This window comes from Calonectris borealis, chromosome 3 (genome assembly GCF_964195595.1).
Source record: "Calonectris borealis chromosome 3, bCalBor7.hap1.2, whole genome shotgun sequence".
NCBI classification, from domain to species: domain Eukaryota; kingdom Metazoa; phylum Chordata; class Aves; order Procellariiformes; family Procellariidae; genus Calonectris; species Calonectris borealis.
Genome location: NC_134314.1, coordinates 11,441,909 through 11,460,467, shown reverse-complemented (window position 1 = coordinate 11,460,467; position 18,559 = coordinate 11,441,909). Strand labels below are relative to the sequence as shown.

The 18,559-nt window shown below is 44.2% G+C and overlaps 3 protein-coding genes across 7 annotated transcripts in view; 1 reads left to right on the top strand and 2 right to left on the bottom strand.

The window, feature by feature from the left end:
- The first annotated feature begins 101 nt into the window (after positions 1-101).
- On the top strand, positions 102-9,435 carry LOC142079936 (zona pellucida sperm-binding protein 2-like). Its single transcript, XM_075144614.1, has 15 exons — positions 102-218; positions 1,383-1,536; positions 2,413-2,621; positions 3,868-3,985; positions 4,857-5,062; positions 5,676-5,793; positions 5,875-6,041; positions 6,166-6,266; positions 6,358-6,479; positions 6,594-6,644; positions 6,736-6,919; positions 7,002-7,125; positions 8,126-8,222; positions 8,433-8,534; positions 9,054-9,435. The coding sequence occupies exons 1-14, from the start codon at positions 102-104 to the stop codon at positions 8,513-8,515; spliced, it is 1,851 nt and encodes a 616-aa protein (XP_075000715.1). The 3' UTR covers positions 8,516-8,534; positions 9,054-9,435.
- Positions 9,436-14,070: 4,635 nt separating this feature from the next.
- On the bottom strand, positions 14,071-16,932 carry TTC32 (tetratricopeptide repeat domain 32). Its single transcript, XM_075144998.1, has 3 exons — positions 16,705-16,932; positions 16,465-16,625; positions 14,071-15,300 (listed from the first exon to the last, which is right to left on the bottom strand). Exons 1-3 carry the CDS (start codon positions 16,851-16,853, stop codon positions 15,173-15,175), a joined length of 438 nt encoding a protein of 145 aa, XP_075001099.1. The 5' UTR covers positions 16,854-16,932; the 3' UTR covers positions 14,071-15,172.
- A 631-nt stretch (positions 16,933-17,563) lies between these two features.
- WDR35 (WD repeat domain 35) overlaps positions 17,564-18,559 on the bottom strand; it is a 46,202-nt gene continuing 45,206 nt past the window's right edge. For all 5 annotated transcript variants that reach the window (XM_075144992.1, XM_075144996.1, XM_075144995.1 and 2 more), the window contains one exon: positions 17,564-18,291. In XM_075144992.1, coding sequence (XP_075001093.1) covers positions 18,144-18,291 — 148 coding nt within the window. In that variant the 3' untranslated portion in view covers positions 17,564-18,143. The remainder of the gene's footprint in view (positions 18,292-18,559) is intronic.

The following is an 18,559-nucleotide window of genomic DNA, read 5'->3' as shown; positions in this document are numbered from 1 at the left end:
ATGGCATCAGTTTCACTGATACTACGCTAACATGGACTGTGCCAAGTGTTATCCCCACATTAGTGGTTCAAGAATCCACCTTTCTGTCTAAAAACATTTTAATGGGAGTCGATGATCGAGTCATAGTAAATCCGGAGGAGAAGAACTACTTACTGGAGCACAACGAAACACACATCAGAATAACTATCCCTATTGGAGCAGAAGGAGGCAAGCTAAAGGTTAGTACGAACCTGTCACACGCTAACACATTTGAGGGCCTGCACCATGGAAGATGTTTCTAAATCATGATCATTCCAAATCTTTCCACATAGTGATCGATTGCCACTTAAAATTATGAGATACAAGAAATATTCGAAGACCTAGATGCTCCTTCTCTGTGTTTTGAAAGCACTTACTCAGAAACTAAGTATCTATGATTACAAAACACGATAGAATCGAGAGACTGTCTTTTGTTAATTATCTATAAGATATACTAATAAATTAAAAGTGAAGGGATTCCTGGGCACTGGACTTCGATTTTCTATGTTGTTACATTATGAAACTAGTCCTGGTAAACTTCTGGCCTGGGTCAAGGGGTCATTTCCCAGACAGTTTCCATGAAGACAGCATGAGTTAGCATGGGACAGGTTCCCAGCATGTAGTTTGGGTGTAGCCACCTGCTTTGGACACAGTATATTCCTTGTCAATCTATATTTTACAGGTATAGAGGCAGTGTCAAAAGAAATGTTGAGTAGAATGGAACAGAACAGTTTGGGTTGGAAGGCACCTTTAAAGATCATCTAGTCCAACCCCCCTGTCATGGGCAGGGACATCTTTCACAGATCAGATTCCTCGAAACTCCATCCAACCTGACCTCGAACACTTAGAAAGGAGCTGGCAATATTCTCACAGGGCTCTTTACCAGTTCCATTTGTGAAGATGACATTGGTGTGATTTTGACTTACCGCCTTCAGAAGTTCACTTTTGTGTGTATCAGTGGACATTACACCACTGTGTGTATTGTAACACCAGACAGGCATGGTCTGAAGAACTGTTGGAAGCGCTGACAAACTCTCAGAGTGAACTGGGACAGAATGAGAGACGTGACTGGTAATCCAGGGATTGTAAAAAAATAAATGCAAATATGGTTACTTACTAAACTTAATGAAGACACCCCGACAAACCTGATACTTCCTTATTGAGAATCTTAGCAGTATCTAAGCCAAACACGGACCAGACAAATGGGCCAACCAAACAAACAAACAAGGTCCCCTAGCAAAATCCATCCCAGACTGCACTAGAATACCATTTTCTCTTTCTAGTGTAAGAATTTTAACCATATTCAGTCATTCCTCTATTGAGCTATTGAGAATTAAGACTTAATTACAAATTTTACCTCCTAGAGCTCCATTTCTGGTGGTGTATATGGAGTCATTTACAGTATTGACTTGTTTTTGGAGCACACGTGGACAGATGCAGATTGGCAAACCACGAAGTATACTGTCATCAAATCCGTCACCACACCTTTCATGCCACAAATACCAACTGTTATCAACAGTAAGTCATTCCTCTCACTGAATTTTACCAATCTCTTGTTTTTGCTGTGTTATACATTGCTCCATTTGACCTCTGCCACATACATACATTCACCAGAATGCTCTCAACTCCCACTTCCAATTTGCTAGCCAAAGTCAAGATTCAAGGTATTATAAAAAAAATCAAACCTTTAGACTTAACAGATGTATCATTTATCACCCGTCATTATGGGATGAAATGAAAATTATAAATTGCTGATAAGAACATAAACATTTCTTTCACACTAACATCCAGATTTTTCCAGTGAGCACTGGGATCCTAGAATAAAGATGTTGCGTTGTGCAGTTATCATACTGGGTAGAACAACTGTCTGAGGACAGCATTCATTGATGATGGCATTTTCTCCCCCAAATTGCTTGCATTTGTTATCTTGGGAGCATACTGAAATTGTGCCATCCAGTGGTGCAGTAATATTTTTTTAATGATATTTTCCAATGCATTAAGACACTAAACATCTTTGGAATCTGGATAACTGATTCAGAAAGAAAAAGGAGCCTTTTAGCATACATTATGATAGTTTTTCCATATTTAATGTGGCTGAACTAGATTCTAGATTTCTTTATAGGAAAGCCATTGCGCATCTTAGTGCACCTCTAGAAAATTACTGAACCCACTTTCTATAAAGTTGTATGCATTTATTGTTAATCTCCTGCAGCTTGAAGCAATTCTCATATACTCAGAGTATTTCAGATCTGACTAGAACACAAACACTCATTAATCAGAGCCATTAAAGGGATGGCTGTTGGCTAAGTTTCCTGGAACTTGAATGGGAGGCCACCCCAACCGCCTTTGTTACTTGATCCACATCAGCAGTAATTCGATGTTCTCTCCCTACAGATACTCTGCCAGAGGAAAGGCTATTTAATGTTGCATTTGGACACTTTCTTCCCGATGTCTCTCTGGTGGCAATAGCAATAGGAAATGTGCCATTTACCCTGAGGGAAGCACAGCACCATGGGTTTAAGATTTATGAAACTCCCTTTTCTAATAGAATGAAAGAATTTATCCTGGAAGTCTCTTTTGATGATCCATATGTTCTGAAGGAGGTAAGATACAGTAGGTCACTTCAGCAGCTGAGTGGAGGAGGTAGAGTCCCTTTTCAGAGGGAAACCCAAACGTAGTCTGCGTTTTATTAACTGACAACTGTTCCTTGTCATAAAGGTGTCAATGAGTCTGAGCTCATCTGAATTAAGATTAGGGGCTGGTATATCCCCACCTTGCTCTCCCTAGGTCTGTGGGAGACATGCAGCATCACGTGTGATTAGATGGTATGAAATAGCACTTCCTTTAGTGTCTGTCAGCATGGCTCATGTCCGAGCACACGCCCAGCAGGAAGAGGTTTGTCAAATCTCTATTAAATGCCGTCCCTTGAAACAGGAGTGCCTTGGAAAAATAAATCAATTATTGCAATCCTGCAAACACCAATTATCAACATCCAGTAATTCCTGAACCTACTGTTTATGCAGAGCCATTTGATCGCTGGCACAGGCCATGCACCGTGCGAGCATGTACACGCAGGCTCAGGGTATTCTAAATGTAATTTTGTTAAGCTTCAGACCATTTGTAATCTAAATATTTGTAAAAAGTATAAACTCACAGAGGGAATTCAACCTCTCATTTCAGTGGGAGGATGCATAACTGCAAGTCCTCTACCACTGTTTCAACCAAATCACGCAGAGCTGCGATGCTATTTTTTGTTACAAGGAACAACACTGTGAATGCACAGGATCAGGACTTGCGCAAAGAGTTTTCAGGCTGCAGTCAAACCACAGTTAAATTGCACTAAGGATCAAAGCAAGACAAAAATTTTCAGCAGTATTTCTTTCAGGTTGAACAGCAGGTTTTGCTTTGGGAGCACTTTTAGTGAAGTAAGTGAGGATATTGAGAGGGATCTCTCATAGCATCTCCTCACACCTTCTGTTTTACCGATTACTTACTCTCCTGGGTTCAGCCCACACTCTGAGTAAAGAAAAATAAGGATTTGGACCTGAATCTCCTTCTACGAGCCCTTTCACCAATGGGCTACAGAGGAAACACCACTGTGTTCACTTCTGCCTCCATTTTCTGAACAGGCACTACATTCTCCGCATTTATGTTTGGCTGAAAGGGCTGTTGAATCCTGTCCAGATTTCTGAATAGTTTTAGGCCAACTGAAGCGATGTTTTTAGAGACTGAGCTATTTGCAGGGGAGAGGAGGGTGTTGGAATAATTATTTAGTGCTGCTCAGGATATACATGCCTCTATGTGCTGGAAGCCATTGCTACTGCAGCCTTACACTTCTCTCTCTTTCAGTATGTGAATAGAAATGAAACAAAATACACCCTCCTCGTTAACTACACTATAAGCGTGGGTCCAGAGATGACACTCTATTATCATTCGGCAGAGCTGGAGTGTGTGATTGCTGATATCGGTAAGCTTTCCCCTGCTATTAACTGGTTTGCATCAACAGCACGGATCAGATTTTCATTGAATTCAGTGAGAATGGTATTAGACGGAGGATAAGAGCTTTTGGGAAAACCCCACCCTTCAATAGCTCATCATTGGTAACATAGCCAACTTGCTGCTTTTCTGATGGCAGCTCTTCTGCATACTGGCAAGACAGTCTGCCCTCGAGACGCTGAGAGCAATAAAAACTAGTGTGTAGAAGAAGTTGGCTTGCAAACTCAGTGAACAAGATGCCTCATAACTTGAACATACATCTACTGGCAAAACTTTCAGACATTGCTATGAGTTTCAGTTTGTCCTCAAATGCAATTCTGCCTCTGCGTCCAGGACAGAACTCAACTGACTCAAATAAATTGCTGTGAACTCCAAAGACAGCATTTCTGTAAGGAGACAATCATCTACTAAGACCTGTACTTAGCGGGTTATTGAAACAGTCAGGAGGTCTGATTGGTACTTTCTCAAACTTCCTAGATTTTGGATACCACGAAGGTCACTGTCCTATTTTATCTTTGAAATAGCTCTGGGTTCAACCCAAAGAAGGCTGACCAAAAAAATATAATTACATACGTAGCTCCGCTTGCCCTACTGTAACGGAATAGTCCTGGAAGCAGGCTGGCAGACCACCGCTAAAGCGTGAGGATTCCCGATCCCACTGATTGTGAGCTGCTACATCCACAACACAGCCCAAGCCCTGCAGACGATGCCAGTATGCACGTAACAGCGCTGCTGCAGTGCCAGTGCAAAATTTACCCGTGATAGAAATCCCTGCCTGGGCCAAACATCATCACTCAAACCTTCCTTCATTGCTAACTCTTCATCCCACCTTCTTCCCGCAGAACTACCAGAAGCAGTTGGTTACTGTGATGAGGAAAACTTGTACCTAGCCATCCCTACTTTTGGCTTGCACCAGTATTGGAACCTGTATCTTGGTAACAAGCTCCTGAACCGGCACGTTGCGCTTACCAATGGGTATCTTGCAGCTACCAATTCTACACACCTGATCTTGCAGATACCTCTGTTTGCTGTGGGAGTTATCTATGAGGTACATGAACTGTATAGCAATGCCTTCTTTAAAGCACGTAGGACTGTTTGCTCTTACAGCCACAGTCCTACAGTCAGAGTTTGTAGTGCTGTAGTATTACACATATTGGAAAACCTCCAGAGAGAAGGACTCTAAGCCAGTGCAAGTAGGACAAGAGGTATCGGACATGGACCCTTCTGGGAATGCCGTGTATTATGTAACCTGCAGTGCAAAGTTGTCTCTAAAAGATATGCACCAAGTTTTCAAAAACAAACTCCTCAGTATTTTTAGTAAGATGAGGCAAAATGTCCCATCTGCACTGAGCCAGAAACAATATTTCAATATAGCCTTAACGAAAGAACATTTTGTAGAAATATTAAGACATGGCAGGAGAACATTGATGCTGTAATAAACATCTGAACTATTCTACAATAATCAGCCAAAATTTATCTCTGTGACAGTGACCAATTAATTCACACAAGAAAACTTCTGTCCCCATGTTGCATCGAGCTCTTCACACTGACTTAACTCTTGTGACTTGTTAGTATGCAAGTGGCACAAGCTAAAGAGCAGAACATTGTACATATGGATCGCATGCCTTAACAGGAGACCTGTTGCATCACCTCCTCCACAGGAAGTGTCCTTTCAGAAAATTAAAGCAAGGTTTGATGTTGCCCTAAGGAAAGTGAGAACCATGGAGACCTTACAGATGTTCTCCGTTAGCTGCAGTTTTAATTCTTCAGCATTTATAAGTAAGTTATACGACTGATCAGTCAATAAAAAGATCTGTGATTCTTTCCTTGAGTTTATAACCAACTCTCTGATTTTCTCAGTATGCCACCCAGATGGTACCGTAATGATATCTGCCCAAATGAAGACAGTTCCTGCCATTGATATGAGTAAAACCAAACTAAGGGATAGCTCTTGCAAGCCTAGAGAGTATAATGAAGGACATGCCTTCTTCAAGTTCCATGTCACTACCTGTGGCACTTCAGTAAGGGTAAGCCCAAGGCCGGAGCAGATACATCTGCTGGATGTCTCTGTCTCCCCTGCATTTTCTTTTTTGTTCCCCTGCCCCAGCTCCTGAGAAGATTCCATTTTTAATCAGCTTCCCATATGCACAGTTTGAAGGTGATCACATTATTTATGAAAATGAAATCTCTTATGAGAAAGAAACTCTTCCGGGACAGAGTATACCGATAATCACAAGAGATCCAGACTACAGGTAGGAGCTACTGCTCACTGACATTGCTCACTTTGGTACAGCTGCTGGAAAGTAAAAGTGAACACAAAAATTACCCTTTCTCCCATTATAGGCTAACAGTCTTGTGCTACTATCGAGCAAAAGAGACCTTAGTGCTAGGGGCCTTCGCTAGTGATCCATCCACATCACCTCCCTTTGGCTCTGGTACGATGGTGCCAAGATCAAATATTGCAGGTAGGCAATTCTCTTCCTCCGTTTTTAAACTTCTGTGACTCTTTCAGTTGTAAGTTCCCTTGTTAAGACATGTCCTGCTACTAAAGAACCTCACTAACATTTCCTTTTCTGCAGTATACAGAAGGATAAGACAAGCCCTGAATGTAGTTTCAAGAGTGTCCAAAGGTAAGTCTCCTCCTAAGAAAATCAGAAAATTTCCAAACATGTTTTAATTTAAATCAAATTAAACAACAAAATCCCCTGATGTTTTCTTGAGATGAATCTTTCATGGAATTCTATGAGCCCAACATGGCAATACTCAAGCGTCCTGTGGAGCCTGTGTTTCTCGAGGTGGAGCTGAAAGACGAGAGCCCCAATGTTGAGTTACACCTGGAAAACTGCTGGGTAACCCGGTCTCTAGACTTCAACAGCACCCCAAGATGGAACATCAGTGTGGATGGGCAAGTAGTTATTGAATGACCGATGCGCTCATCAGCAAAGCCTTAATTTCTTCTAGATCTGTTGATCTGTTCTCTCAAATAGGTGTGAGATTAACGGCAGTGAGTATGTTGCAGAGTTCTGTCCAGTAGCTGTTAGCCCCAGGGTGAGATACCCTTCTCATTTTAAAAGGCTAGCAGTAAGGACCCTGGCACATCGACTGGAACAGGTAAGATTAAGTGAAAGGCTCACCTCCCACTCACGGACCCTATTCTCTGAACTTCTTAAGACCATTTAAAAAATAGCCAATTTAAACACCTCACAGACTTAAGACCTAGCCAGCATTCAACCCAAGTAGCTTGACTGGTGTGCAGCTTTAATTCAGTTCTCTTCTCAAATCTGCTCTGCAACACAGTTTCAGTGACTTGAGATTGGACTGGCTGGAGTAAACAAAAGAGTTTGGTATGTAAATATGATTTTTATATGGTGTTTCTGACTTTTTATAGGATCAGATTCATAGCACTTCAGCTCAAAATGTCTAGAACAGAAAAGTCAACTTAAATGCCATAACATCCACATGAAGTTCAGCTCTGTTGTCTCCCATCTGTCCCAGCCAGTCAACCATCTCCTCAGATGCCAGCCCAATGGGCAGGGAAGCAGAGGCATGTGGGTTTGGTCTTACACTTTTGAGGTTCTGTCCTGCTCTAACAGGTCTAAGAAGAGCAAAGAAAACCCCAGGACAATCACCTGAGGGTGCTTTGCTCCTAGTGCACCCAGTTGAGTGGACTGATACGAGCCATGGCAGTACCCCTGCCTGGGCAGCTTAAGTAACCACGTAATTTTTTGACTTGGCCTTTCATAAGCAGTTCAACTCGTGAACTTGCTAGAAATGAACATGATGCAATTCTGGCTTGTGCTGCTTCCTAAGTGTGCAGCTGCAGCTAGCACTAGATTGAGTTTCTGTCTAGCTTTGATACATAGCCTCACTGCAGCTCAGGAGGTTTTAACTTCTCCTGTCTCAGCCTCTCAGTTACCAAACTGCCTGAGGGCTTCTTTGACACCAAATTTGAAATTCAAGGCACATTCAGCTAGAAGGTGCCGCATGCAAGTGTTTAGACAAGCCTAAGTCTAATCAGCTGTAACCTCTGCAAAAGGCGGGCAAAAGACAAAACGATGCTCTGCAAAGCGGGATTTGATATGGACCAAGTGGTACTTTTTCTTCTTCTCAGGTGTATGTGCACTGTTTGGTGGCAGCGTGCTCTCCCACCGACACACTACCTGGCAGCCCCTGCAGAGGACAGTGCAGCTCAAGCAGGGAGAGGAAGGGTAGGTGTTCAGGAGGAAAAGAGCCATTGCAAAGCACTCCTGACCTGATGTTTTTAAGGGATTTAGGACCTCTGGTTTTGGCATCTGAAATGCCTCAAACATGGACTGTGTAACATTATCTTTAGTTCATACTTTAATACATTAGCACTTAACGTGCAGCATGTATGTATTCTTTAAAAACTACACAAATACACTGTGTTTCATTCTCAGCCCTTCCAGGTCACTGTTCAACCAATCTCCGGGGCTACGTACTTGCTGGACCAGTCTGGGTTGTTGATCCAGATCTAAGATGATGCATGTAAACTGAACTTGGTAAGAACACCAGGCCCCGCGTACTCACCTAGAGAGGTCACCATGCTTTGTGGCACAAGTGATGCATAGCCTGTCCTTCAAGACCTTAGAACTGTAAGTTTTGCGACAAGAACCAGGGAACAGGCAGGGTTTGCAGTCTCCTGGTCTAAGCTTGAGCCTGTAAGACAGGGAAGAAGGAGAGCTACTTGCCAAGCCAAACACAGGTGGCATGGCTCTGGAGAAGATGCCAGCAGCAGGCAGGGCATGTTGGAGTTGGGCTGTAGCAGGCAGTTTTGGAACCAGATATTATTTCAACAGGTTTTCAACTGGACTGCCCCCAGTCTGAAAGAAAATGGATCCAAAATTTTAGAAACAAACACTAAGGCACAAATCACTGCCATATTCCAAATTCTTTTGAAGGGTCCAAATCCTCCAAACTGTTAGGGTTTACCCTATAGTTTCATCTGCCCTTGGAGAACCAGAGCTAATCTGTGTGCTCCAGCCTCACTCCTCACTTCACCGTGTGTGTGTCTCCAACAGCACCTGAAGGCTCTGCTGTGCTGGCTGCTTTCTAAACATTACGACTAGACACAGGAGCTACCTCTTTCAGTGGCCACCAGAATATCTTGCTTGAAGTGAAAAGACCAGACGGTGGGACTCAGGACAGCACCACAACACTGAAAAATACCAGGGATTAGTAAATGTTGTAACCTGCTGCCTCTCTGAAGTGGCTACAAAAGAAAACTTACCAGAAAATAACCCAAGGCTGCAAAATAACACTTCTCGTTTCTTCCAGCTGTTGAAATATGAACTTGCAGATCACTAAAATTATTCCAGCCCTGATTACGGCCGCTTCTTGTAGTATTTCATAAAGTGACTGCCAATCCTCCCATGTGAATGTAAAGTGCAAATCTGAAGAGTCAAATAAAAATACATACAAAGTAATGTAAGTGCAGAACATCTCCTTGCTAACGTGCAACAGCAACCACCTGGTGTACCAACATTGCCTTCAAAGAGCCAAGCAATCTGCTACTTGGGGCCTCTTCCACATGCAACACAACGGCATACTTTTTTTTCCCATTAGTGTAGATTTTTGTCTATAACATTGCATTGATCTGAGCGTCTCGGAAACCTGTTAGTTCCTCACTTTCCTCTCACCTGCCCCTGTATGGAAGAGGCTAACTCTACAACATGGGAGAAGATGGATGCTCTAACATAAGTAATAAGGACAACTTACCTGGTGTTTTGTTTTCTGTGCCCACAGAAGACATTTTTTTAGTTATTTTCTAGAGATCAAGGACAAACCGGACACATGACCACCTGTAATCACTCTCAGGTGATTACACCGTAACCAAAGGTGTGCCTGCAGCACGAGTAGGTATTCAACAGCAGTGAAGAGGGGGCAATCGCGCTGTGCCGATGCAGGCTAATAGTGCACCCGTGTGCAGTCTCCCGTGGGTTTGCACAGCTCGTACAGCCTCTATCTTCACAGGCCGGCTGGTTACGCACGCTGATTAGTGCATACACGTGGCACGCTTCCCAAAAGCTGCAGTCATGCCTGTGATGATTGCTGAATAAATGTAGTCTTAAAGCTGTATCTACTGAAGGACTGAGTTTTGTAAAAAGGAATCGGAGGGTGCTGGGATCCCAAGACCCCCTTCAGCAGCAGCCTGGGAGATGCCTTCCTCTCTGCTGTATGAGCAGTGCACTCTACTGCCCGGAGCTAACACTGCAGGGTCAAGCAAGCTTACTGCTCCCACACGTTTTCCAAGAGAGCACTTTCCCCATTTTTAATGTTAACAGTAACAAACTCATCAGTTTAAGTTCACTTTCTGGTAATCTAAAAAGCAGTCCTTTTGAAATTTGTAAAGTGGGATGAAGGTTAAAGGCTAGTTCTTCTTTCCCCAGTGCTCACGGGACACTGTCTAGTTCCACACAGATTCCGGTGTTGCATCACTAAGGTTCGCTCGCTCTGCAGTCTTGATTCAGGTAAACTTGTCTGCAGCAAGTGAGATATCCCAGATCTTTCCCTTTTGTCCTGGAAAGCCAGGAAGGGGTCCAGCAGCGTTCCATACCCATCCAGCCACCACCCAGCAGATGGGGAGACCTTTCTCTTCTGGATATGTTGGGAGAAGGTGAGACAGACTTGCATTCCCATTTCAACAGGCATTTCAGGTTCCCACATTCTCACAGACAAGCCAGAGAAATTCCTCAAACTTGGTTTCCTCCTCCTACCTGGTTGCTGTTCATGGCAGATTGTGTTTTTTACACTGAAAAACACAAATGTGTTAGGGTTAGGCATTCATTGCTTCACTGTGACTTTGAGGGTGTCTTTCCCACGCTGTTGCATGGTGTATTGCTCTGCATCTAGGTGCTCCTGGGATTACTCCCTCCTCTTGGGTATTGCAGGTGGAACTTCAGCACCTAACTCATGTCCTAGATTGCAGTTTTCAGGCCTATGGGCTTAAACTCTTTCTTGGACTAGGCTTTCAGGAACCACTCTGGTCATACCACTATAGTTGAACAAGCCTTCAGTATTCAGCCAATGTGGAGGAAAGGAATTAAGAAGGTGTGAGAGATATGTTAAATGCACAGATACAGGCACACAGGAGTCCCCAATATAAGCCTGGAAAGCACTGAACTTCAGATCAGCCTTTTCCATAGTAATAGTAATTAGGTTGAAACCTACTGTTGTGATGTCTATGACAGGGTTGGACTAGCTGTTCCTTCCTGGGAGATGAAGATATCCTTCAGGTCCATTTCACATGCTTATTGTGCAACACAAAGACATGAATGATGAAAAAACTGATCGTCATGGGCTATAGGAAGCGATGCTGTGGACTGCATCCAATCCCTCCCTGCTCATGGACTGAAGGGATCCTACAAGGAAAATCTTGGAAACAGTTAATCTTCAGAAACAGACTAGAGTTCAACTCAAATGACCACAACATGCTGCTAGGTGGGCCTCCACCTTGACCGGATTTCACAGCAAACTTTTTTCATAAAAAGCAACCAGCCCCTCCACCATGCACGAAAGCCACAGGCTGAGGTTGAATCTGTTCTACTGATCCAGCCTCTGCCTCTATTAAAAGGATGAGGCAAACCAATAATCTGCTAACACAAAAGAATATAGAATATTACCCTTCTACTAGCAATCTTCAGTTCTGAACATTGTTTTTGCCTCTTTCTGAACCCTTCCCTTTCTGACAGTCAGGGGAGACCACAACCTGCATAGCCGAGCTTGATTGATACAAAGGCGTTCATTCCCCACAAAATTTGAATAGTGCAACTATTTTTTACCAAGTTTACCTACTAAACGGGACAGTTTAGTGCATAGTGCAGTCCTCAGTTGTAGCAGCCAAAGATTTTCAGGTTTTTAATGCTGACTTACCTCCGTTGTCCACTTGGAGGGAAAGCACGTGGAAGAGGAACATATTCTGACCACTTGACGACCTAGCCCTTTCCCCTCAACGTGCCGCAGCTTTCCCTTCGGAATGGCTCTCCTCGTTACCCACGCTGCATCTCACACTAAATGTATATGAAACACTTCTCATGCTGCTCTGTGCCCTGCTAACCGGGGATTTTGTCATCTTTTCCTACCTTTCTTCAAAAGGAAGGGAAAGGCCTTGCAACACTGCAAGCGGTGTGGCAACTCCTCCTCCTGTGTTTCAGTAGAAGGACAAACAGGGTACTAGGGAAAAGCACGGGGTGATGATGTTATTCTTTGCCTTGTTCTCTGAGCAAGTAAGATCTTAAAGACTGTTGTTGCAGATACTGAAGAAATAAAACCCCATTCTGTAAGGTATTGAGGAAATCGTGTTATTTTTTGCAAGTTTAGAGGCAAATCACCAGGTGAGAACACCGTTACTCGTTGCCAAATTAATCCCAGCTATGGGGAACAAACTAAACGGAGGGGCTGCCAGTGAAGGCTGTGTGAAGGAAAGAGTCAAGGGCTTGTGGAGAGTAGGTTTATAGGTAGGAAACCTTGGGAAAGCGGCTGTGAATTATTCACGTCTGAAACATTTCTGGCCAGAGTAAAGAGACAGTCAATGTCCATTAGCAGCAACCACCTGTTGGACGTCCTGGTACAGCGCCATGACGTCGGCTAGCAAACGCCTCGCAAGGGCGATGGAGCGGGCAGACAGGACTGACCCAGACGCTCTACAGAGGTTTATAATTTTCATGGAGAGACAACCCCTAAAGCTCGGTGAAGGTGTAAAGCCACAGTACCTCTGCATGGCGAAGCATCCAAAGCACACAACCCCTGCTCCTTTTACAAGCTGAGAGGTTGTCTGAAATTCATGTGGAAACATCACATAAAAAGAATTTTACTACTCTCCATTAGACTTTTAATTCTTAAAGGATTACGAACAGGAAACCCTGTAGGACAAGAGGAGTTACTGAACACATCCTGCTCTTCAAGTTTTTTTTTTTAGTATTGGTAACGGTGGTTTATACCCTTTCAACAGGCCTGCGAGAAAGAACATCACGCAGTACCAGTTAATAATTTCAGACTGAAAACCCCAATTAGTCTTGTGATGTAAAGCCAGAGAACTAAAAGTGACTCGTGTGCACTTGAAAGGGGAAAATGTCTGCGAGAACCTTACTGGCCAAAATTACCTTGAAAGAATTCCAAATTAGCAGAAATGCACCATGACAGTTCATCTTTTTACAGGAAAGAGAAGGAAATACTGTGGAGAATCTATGATAAAATTGCTCCCAGTCCAAGTGAAATACTTCTGTACCAACAATGAATGCATTAGGAGTAATCAAGCAACATTCACAAAACACCACAAGCTGGGAAGAAGGAGGGATATTATTACTAGCACCTTTGTTTTCTAAAATACTTATTTGCTGTTAACCGTTTGATTTTTATCTGTATCCTGTCATGTAAACAGCATTCTGTGCAGAACCACATCTGTGATCCCTCCTCTCAAAGTAAAACTTCATAGGTCATATTCAACTGTTCATACCGTCTTTTCAATTTTCTTGGCATGGTAAGTCAGGAGCAGCCTTAGTTCTAGCTCACCTTCTCACCATCAACCAAGAGTTGGTACGATCTCTCAATTTTTGAGACTAAGGTGGCATGAAATGTGCCAAGTTTTTAAATTATCAGTGCTGTTTTGGAGACACAGCACCAAGATATAAAAACGGAAGCAAAGCATGTGCTTAATATATCCAGAAAAGTCCAAAATTAAATTTTTGAAAAAAAATGGTCATTGTCATGACATCACAGCCTGCTTTCCAAACCATAAAGGGTTACATCCCACTACATGCATCGTATTTATATAACCTTAAAATTGCTGCTGCCAAGTGTCATGGAGCACGAGAGGTAAATGCAGCATCTTCTCAGCCCCATGCTCCAAATTTGCTCATTGCGGCTGTTGCAGTTTCATCCCAAAGCTGAAAGCGGTCTCGGAAAGGCTGCTGGGGAAGATGTTCAGAGGCTCAAGCCTGTTCTCATGACTCACGCCAAAGGGTCCCACCATCTTCAGTGAGCCCTGCACTTGTGCAGGCTCCAGGATCATCCACGAAGAAACTCACCGTAAGCAGCAGAGCTGTCATTAGCATAGTTTATTTAAAAAAAAAAAACCACCCTAATGCTCATGCGGGCAATCAAAGAGTATTTCTTTTATTAGAACCTGTATTGCTATGAACATGCAAGGGTGTTTCTTATTGATGATTTATAGATTTCAGCAATGGTCCCTCCTATCATGTCAGAAATGAAGCTGCCTGGGTATCCACACCCCGTTCAATCAGACAGATTTCACACTGTGTTTTTCAAGCAATCGACCTCTTCAGTAAAAAGGAGAAAGCCACAATTCCTACAGTGAATAGCCCAACTACATTCTCTACCATAAGCTCTTTACAGACAATCATGAGATAAAAAGTACATGTTCATTTTTATTCAATTATTAATCTGTCCAATACTTTTACAACGGGATTACGAAAAATATGTATGCTCTGTTCCTACCTGTTTACATAATGTAAAACTACCTCTAGGAGTGAATGAACATAGGACGGACTAAATGCGTATACCACATTCCTCCAGCAAGGTACAGGTGGTGTTACCTGAAAAGATCTTACTGGTTTTGTTAAGTGTTTCTTAATACAGAAACACACTGAAGTGAAAAGAAAATCAGTTACCACAGCATCTCAAGGACAACCACCTTGTAATTAACAATTGCACTTTTAGTGTAAATCAAATTTACATTTAACTGCGGACAAACACTATCATTATTAAATCACTGTACTTCTCACAAGCTCCAATCTCAAGTATTTAAATGTTTTATATAGTTTGATGTTTCTTCCCCACAGAAGACTGTTTAAAACAATCTGTGAAAGAGTACAGAAACACCGTTTTAATAACAGAACTACAGACTTCATTTGCTGTTACTGACCTTCCAACATCTTTACAAAGTACTTCTGTACAAAATGTGTACAAGTATCTCACACAGATCTAACATTATGCTTTTCCTCAACACTAACAATATCCAAAAATAGTTTATTTTGCAATCATAATCCGTTTTTAACTTATTTACCCAAGAATGAGGTTTCTTCAGTAGGTCATAGCGATGTAAATGATCTTGTGTTTCATCCATTGATGACAAAAATCACTAAGTGTTTAGCAAAACATTTTCACACCACTAGCTGCAGTTTCAATAACCCCGCTTTTGCTTTTCTTCTTTATCAAGAATAGCCTGTTTTAGACTCAATGCAGCATCTTCAAACTGGGGGTTTAACTCTAATACTTTCCTGAAATCTTTCATGGCCTCATCAAAGCATCCTGTACCAAAAAAAAAGAAAGAAAAAAAGAATTATGTCTCTGTAACTGCTCAAACTCACAAACCACAACTGAACGACGACTCCTTTCACTAACAAAAAGTAGCAGCTGTACCTACTGGACCCACTACATTTGGATTCTCCAGAGGCCCACATGGAAGTCAAAGGTCTTCAGAGCAAGAACCCGAGTGCCCATTTTTGAACCTAAAATGGGTTAAGGCTCAATTCAGCCAGCTTATTCTAAGAGAAGGAGCCAAAAGGCCCACGCTCAGGCAACTAACAATAGCCAGGCTGCCTTAAACCTGGACCACAGGCATACTGCTTCCCAGCTGATGCCCAGGGTCGGGCTCCATTCTCCCAGTGCTCTCTCTAGATCCTCAGCTTCTGGGTCTTGACTTTGCAATGGCCAAGCTCCAACAAAAGGAACAAGGGTGTCATGTTCTTACAGCATATTCAAAACTTGGGCAGCAAATTCCCCAGAGGCAGCTGACAGCCCACTGGAAGTCGAGGAGGCTGCGCTCACTAAGGCTGCACCTGCTTAAGATAAGCTTTATCTTAGGTTTAATGGCAATGTTTGGAATTGGCTAGTTTTACCAAGAAAGGGGAAGGTATGAATGCACCACCACAACCCCTAATGCAAATTTTTCCTGAACTGAAACTGCAACCCTTATTTTTCCCTGAATAGCATCATTTCAAATGACACAGCAGCACATCTGCAAAAAGGGGTATCTAACTGCATACACAGGGCAGACTCGCAGCTGAAACGTCCTGTGATTACTGGAGAAAAACGTGTCTCCGTCTGCAGCATTTATTTCTGGTGCAACGTCTTTCCCCTGCCGGTGCCAGGCAGGTCCCTCCCCCTGCAAAAGGAGGGAGCGGCTCTGCAGCTTCGGGTGAATCTCAGGGTAAAACAGGGCTCCCGGCCGTCCCTCAGTCTGGAGAGCTCCCTGCCCTCCCCTCGCACTGGGCGGACGGCGGCCCAGGCGGGAGGGGGGCGGGCGGGGAGGGTCAAGGGCCACCGCCTGGCTCGCAGGGCGCATGCCAGGGCCGCCCTGCCCTGCCCGGGGTCACCCGGGCGAACGGCCCCGGGCCAGGCGGCGCTGCCGTGACCGACTGGGCGGCGGGGCCCCGCGGCCCGGCCCGCGCTGAGGCGCGGCGCGGCCCGTACCCAGCCGGTAGAGCACCAGGCCCCGGTTGTAGTAGGGCACCTCGAAGCCGGGCTGGCACTCGATGGCGGCCGTGTAGTCCTCCATGGCGGCGGCGAACTCCACCCGAAAGTACTTGATCTGGCCCCGGTTGTTGAGGGCCGTGGCGAGGTCGCGGCCGGCGCTGCGCGGGACAGAGGGAGAGCGGCCGTTACGGCGGGGCCCGCGCCGGCCCCGCCGCGCCCCCCCGCCCAGGCACGTACCCTGCGGGGCCGGGGCCGGCGGCGGGCGCCGCGCACCGGGCGATGAAGCAGCTGTAGAGCTCCTCCGCCGCCGCCAGCTGCCCCGCCGCCAACTGCGCCTGCGCCGCCGCCAGCAGCTCCGCCGCGCCGCCCGCCGCCTCCCGCTCCATGCCCGCGCCTCCGCCGCGGCAACGTCACGCAGGGCGGGCGCGTCGTTACGTCACGGGCACGGCAGCGGCCGGAACGGAGCCGTGAAGGGGACGGACGAAGGGCTCTGCCTGGTACTCGCCCCCCGCGCGGGTCCTGCTGGGGGAGCGCGGCATGACGGACTGGCACAGCCCTCCAAGACACATTTCCACGAAGGAAAAAGAAGCTCAAATACCAGGACAGAAAAAAATACTTAGTAATATTTAATATTTCCCATACAAAACGGGGTTTATTCTTACCTGGCCTAAGCTGAGGCGAGAGGCATTACTTGCCCTGAAAGACGGCGCAGGTGCGGCCCCGCGCGCTCCTCTCGGAAACGTCCCAACGCACGAGGCTGGCGGCTGCTGCCAGGCTGCCGAGCGCCGGTGGGTCTCGCGGGAAGCTCATAGCGTGGAGAAAGGACCTGCAGCATTTCCAGAGCAGAGGCTCAAATCCCGCAATAAAACAGACCAGCTAAGTAAAGCAGCGTTCCTTAAACCGTCGTCTACCACAAGGATGACAGTTCAGCTCTTGAAATCTGTTCAACAGATGTCAGCTGCTCACGGCAAGCTACTTAAAAAAGTAGGTCATTGCCAGAGTCCAGTTTGAAGGTTCATAGAGATCTCCTTGACTGGTCGAAGACGTCACCAAAGCTCAGGAAGCCAGATGCAGACCAACAGCACCGACTGCCAAATGTTTGCAAGCCCTTTATTGCTATGGGGGGTTTAAATACACTTGGCAAAAGAAAACAGCGTAGATGTACTGGTACCATCACTCTAGTAAAACAGCAGTAGAAAAACGTATACAATAATATTATCACAACTACTGTGGCATTATTTCAACTCAGGAATTACTCCTTCAAAAATTGTGAATTTTGAGAAAACCCAATAATAATTTCCTATGGAATTACAAAAACAAAAAATGGAGCTTGCTCAGAGTAAAACATATTTAGATGAACCTACATTCAGTTCGCATGGTTTTGAAACTAGGCTCAATTTACAATTAGAAAAGAATGCTTTTACCTTAAACTTCTGTAAAAAAGGTAACAAGGCGCCTAACACAGTCATTTCTTCACATAAATGGAGCCAGTAAAGGTTTCTCTTGTGGGTTTTTTGTTTTTTTTTTTTTTTTTAAAATGTTTCCCTAATAGTGGCACTACCTATTACAATACAGTACCTGAGTTGCATTTTAAAATATAGTACATCGGTAACATTTTAGAGAGAATTTTAAGAGCCATAACAAGATTATGAGGATAAACAGTCCTTTATCCTCTGCTATGCTGTACTGTGGCACAGAGGACAGAAGTTGTAATTGCTTGCTTCTTTGGCTTTCATACAATGCTTACATACACTGCACATCCAGAACTGATACTCCAGGATAGGGTCTCCTGTTGCAACACATACAGGAAGTTTCCCATCTCCACTATTTAAAAAAAAGGAAAGAAGAGTAAGTAAAGCTGAAAGAATAAAGACATGGTTTTAAAATAGCAATGAAGATTTGTTTTGTAGAAATTTGCAAAACAGCATAAATACCTAATTGTGTGCCTACAGCTAGTTACAAAACTTGTGAGGCTCATGTGTAAAATACTGCTTCTCTATTCAGTTGTGCACCACTTTTTGATTAGAAGTTATTAAATCATGTAACACTTCACTGTTAACATACTCAAGTATGTAAATCTTCACACAACAAA

What these genes read in the sequence shown, in the direction of transcription:
- LOC142079936 (XM_075144614.1), top strand. Translation starts at nt 102, where the DNA reads ATGGGAGTCGATGATCGAGTCATAGTAAATCCGGAGGAGAAGAACTAC. An exon ending in AATACCAACTGTTATCAACA is followed by an intron (nt 1,537 to 2,412) that starts GTAAGTCATTCC and finishes CTCTCCCTACAG; the next exon opens with ATACTCTGCCAGAGGAAAGG. An exon ending in ATCCATATGTTCTGAAGGAG is followed by an intron (nt 2,622 to 3,867) that starts GTAAGATACAGT and finishes TCTCTCTTTCAG; the next exon opens with TATGTGAATAGAAATGAAAC.
- TTC32 (XM_075144998.1), bottom strand. Translation starts at nt 16,853, where the DNA reads ATGGAGCGGGAGGCGGCGGGCGGCGCGGCGGAGCTGCTGGCGGCGGCG. An exon ending in GCCGGCCCCGGCCCCGCAGG is followed by an intron (nt 16,626 to 16,704) that starts GTACGTGCCTGG and finishes TGTCCCGCGCAG; the next exon opens with CGCCGGCCGCGACCTCGCCA. An exon ending in CCTGGTGCTCTACCGGCTGG is followed by an intron (nt 15,301 to 16,464) that starts GTACGGGCCGCG and finishes TTTTTGGTACAG; the next exon opens with GATGCTTTGATGAGGCCATG.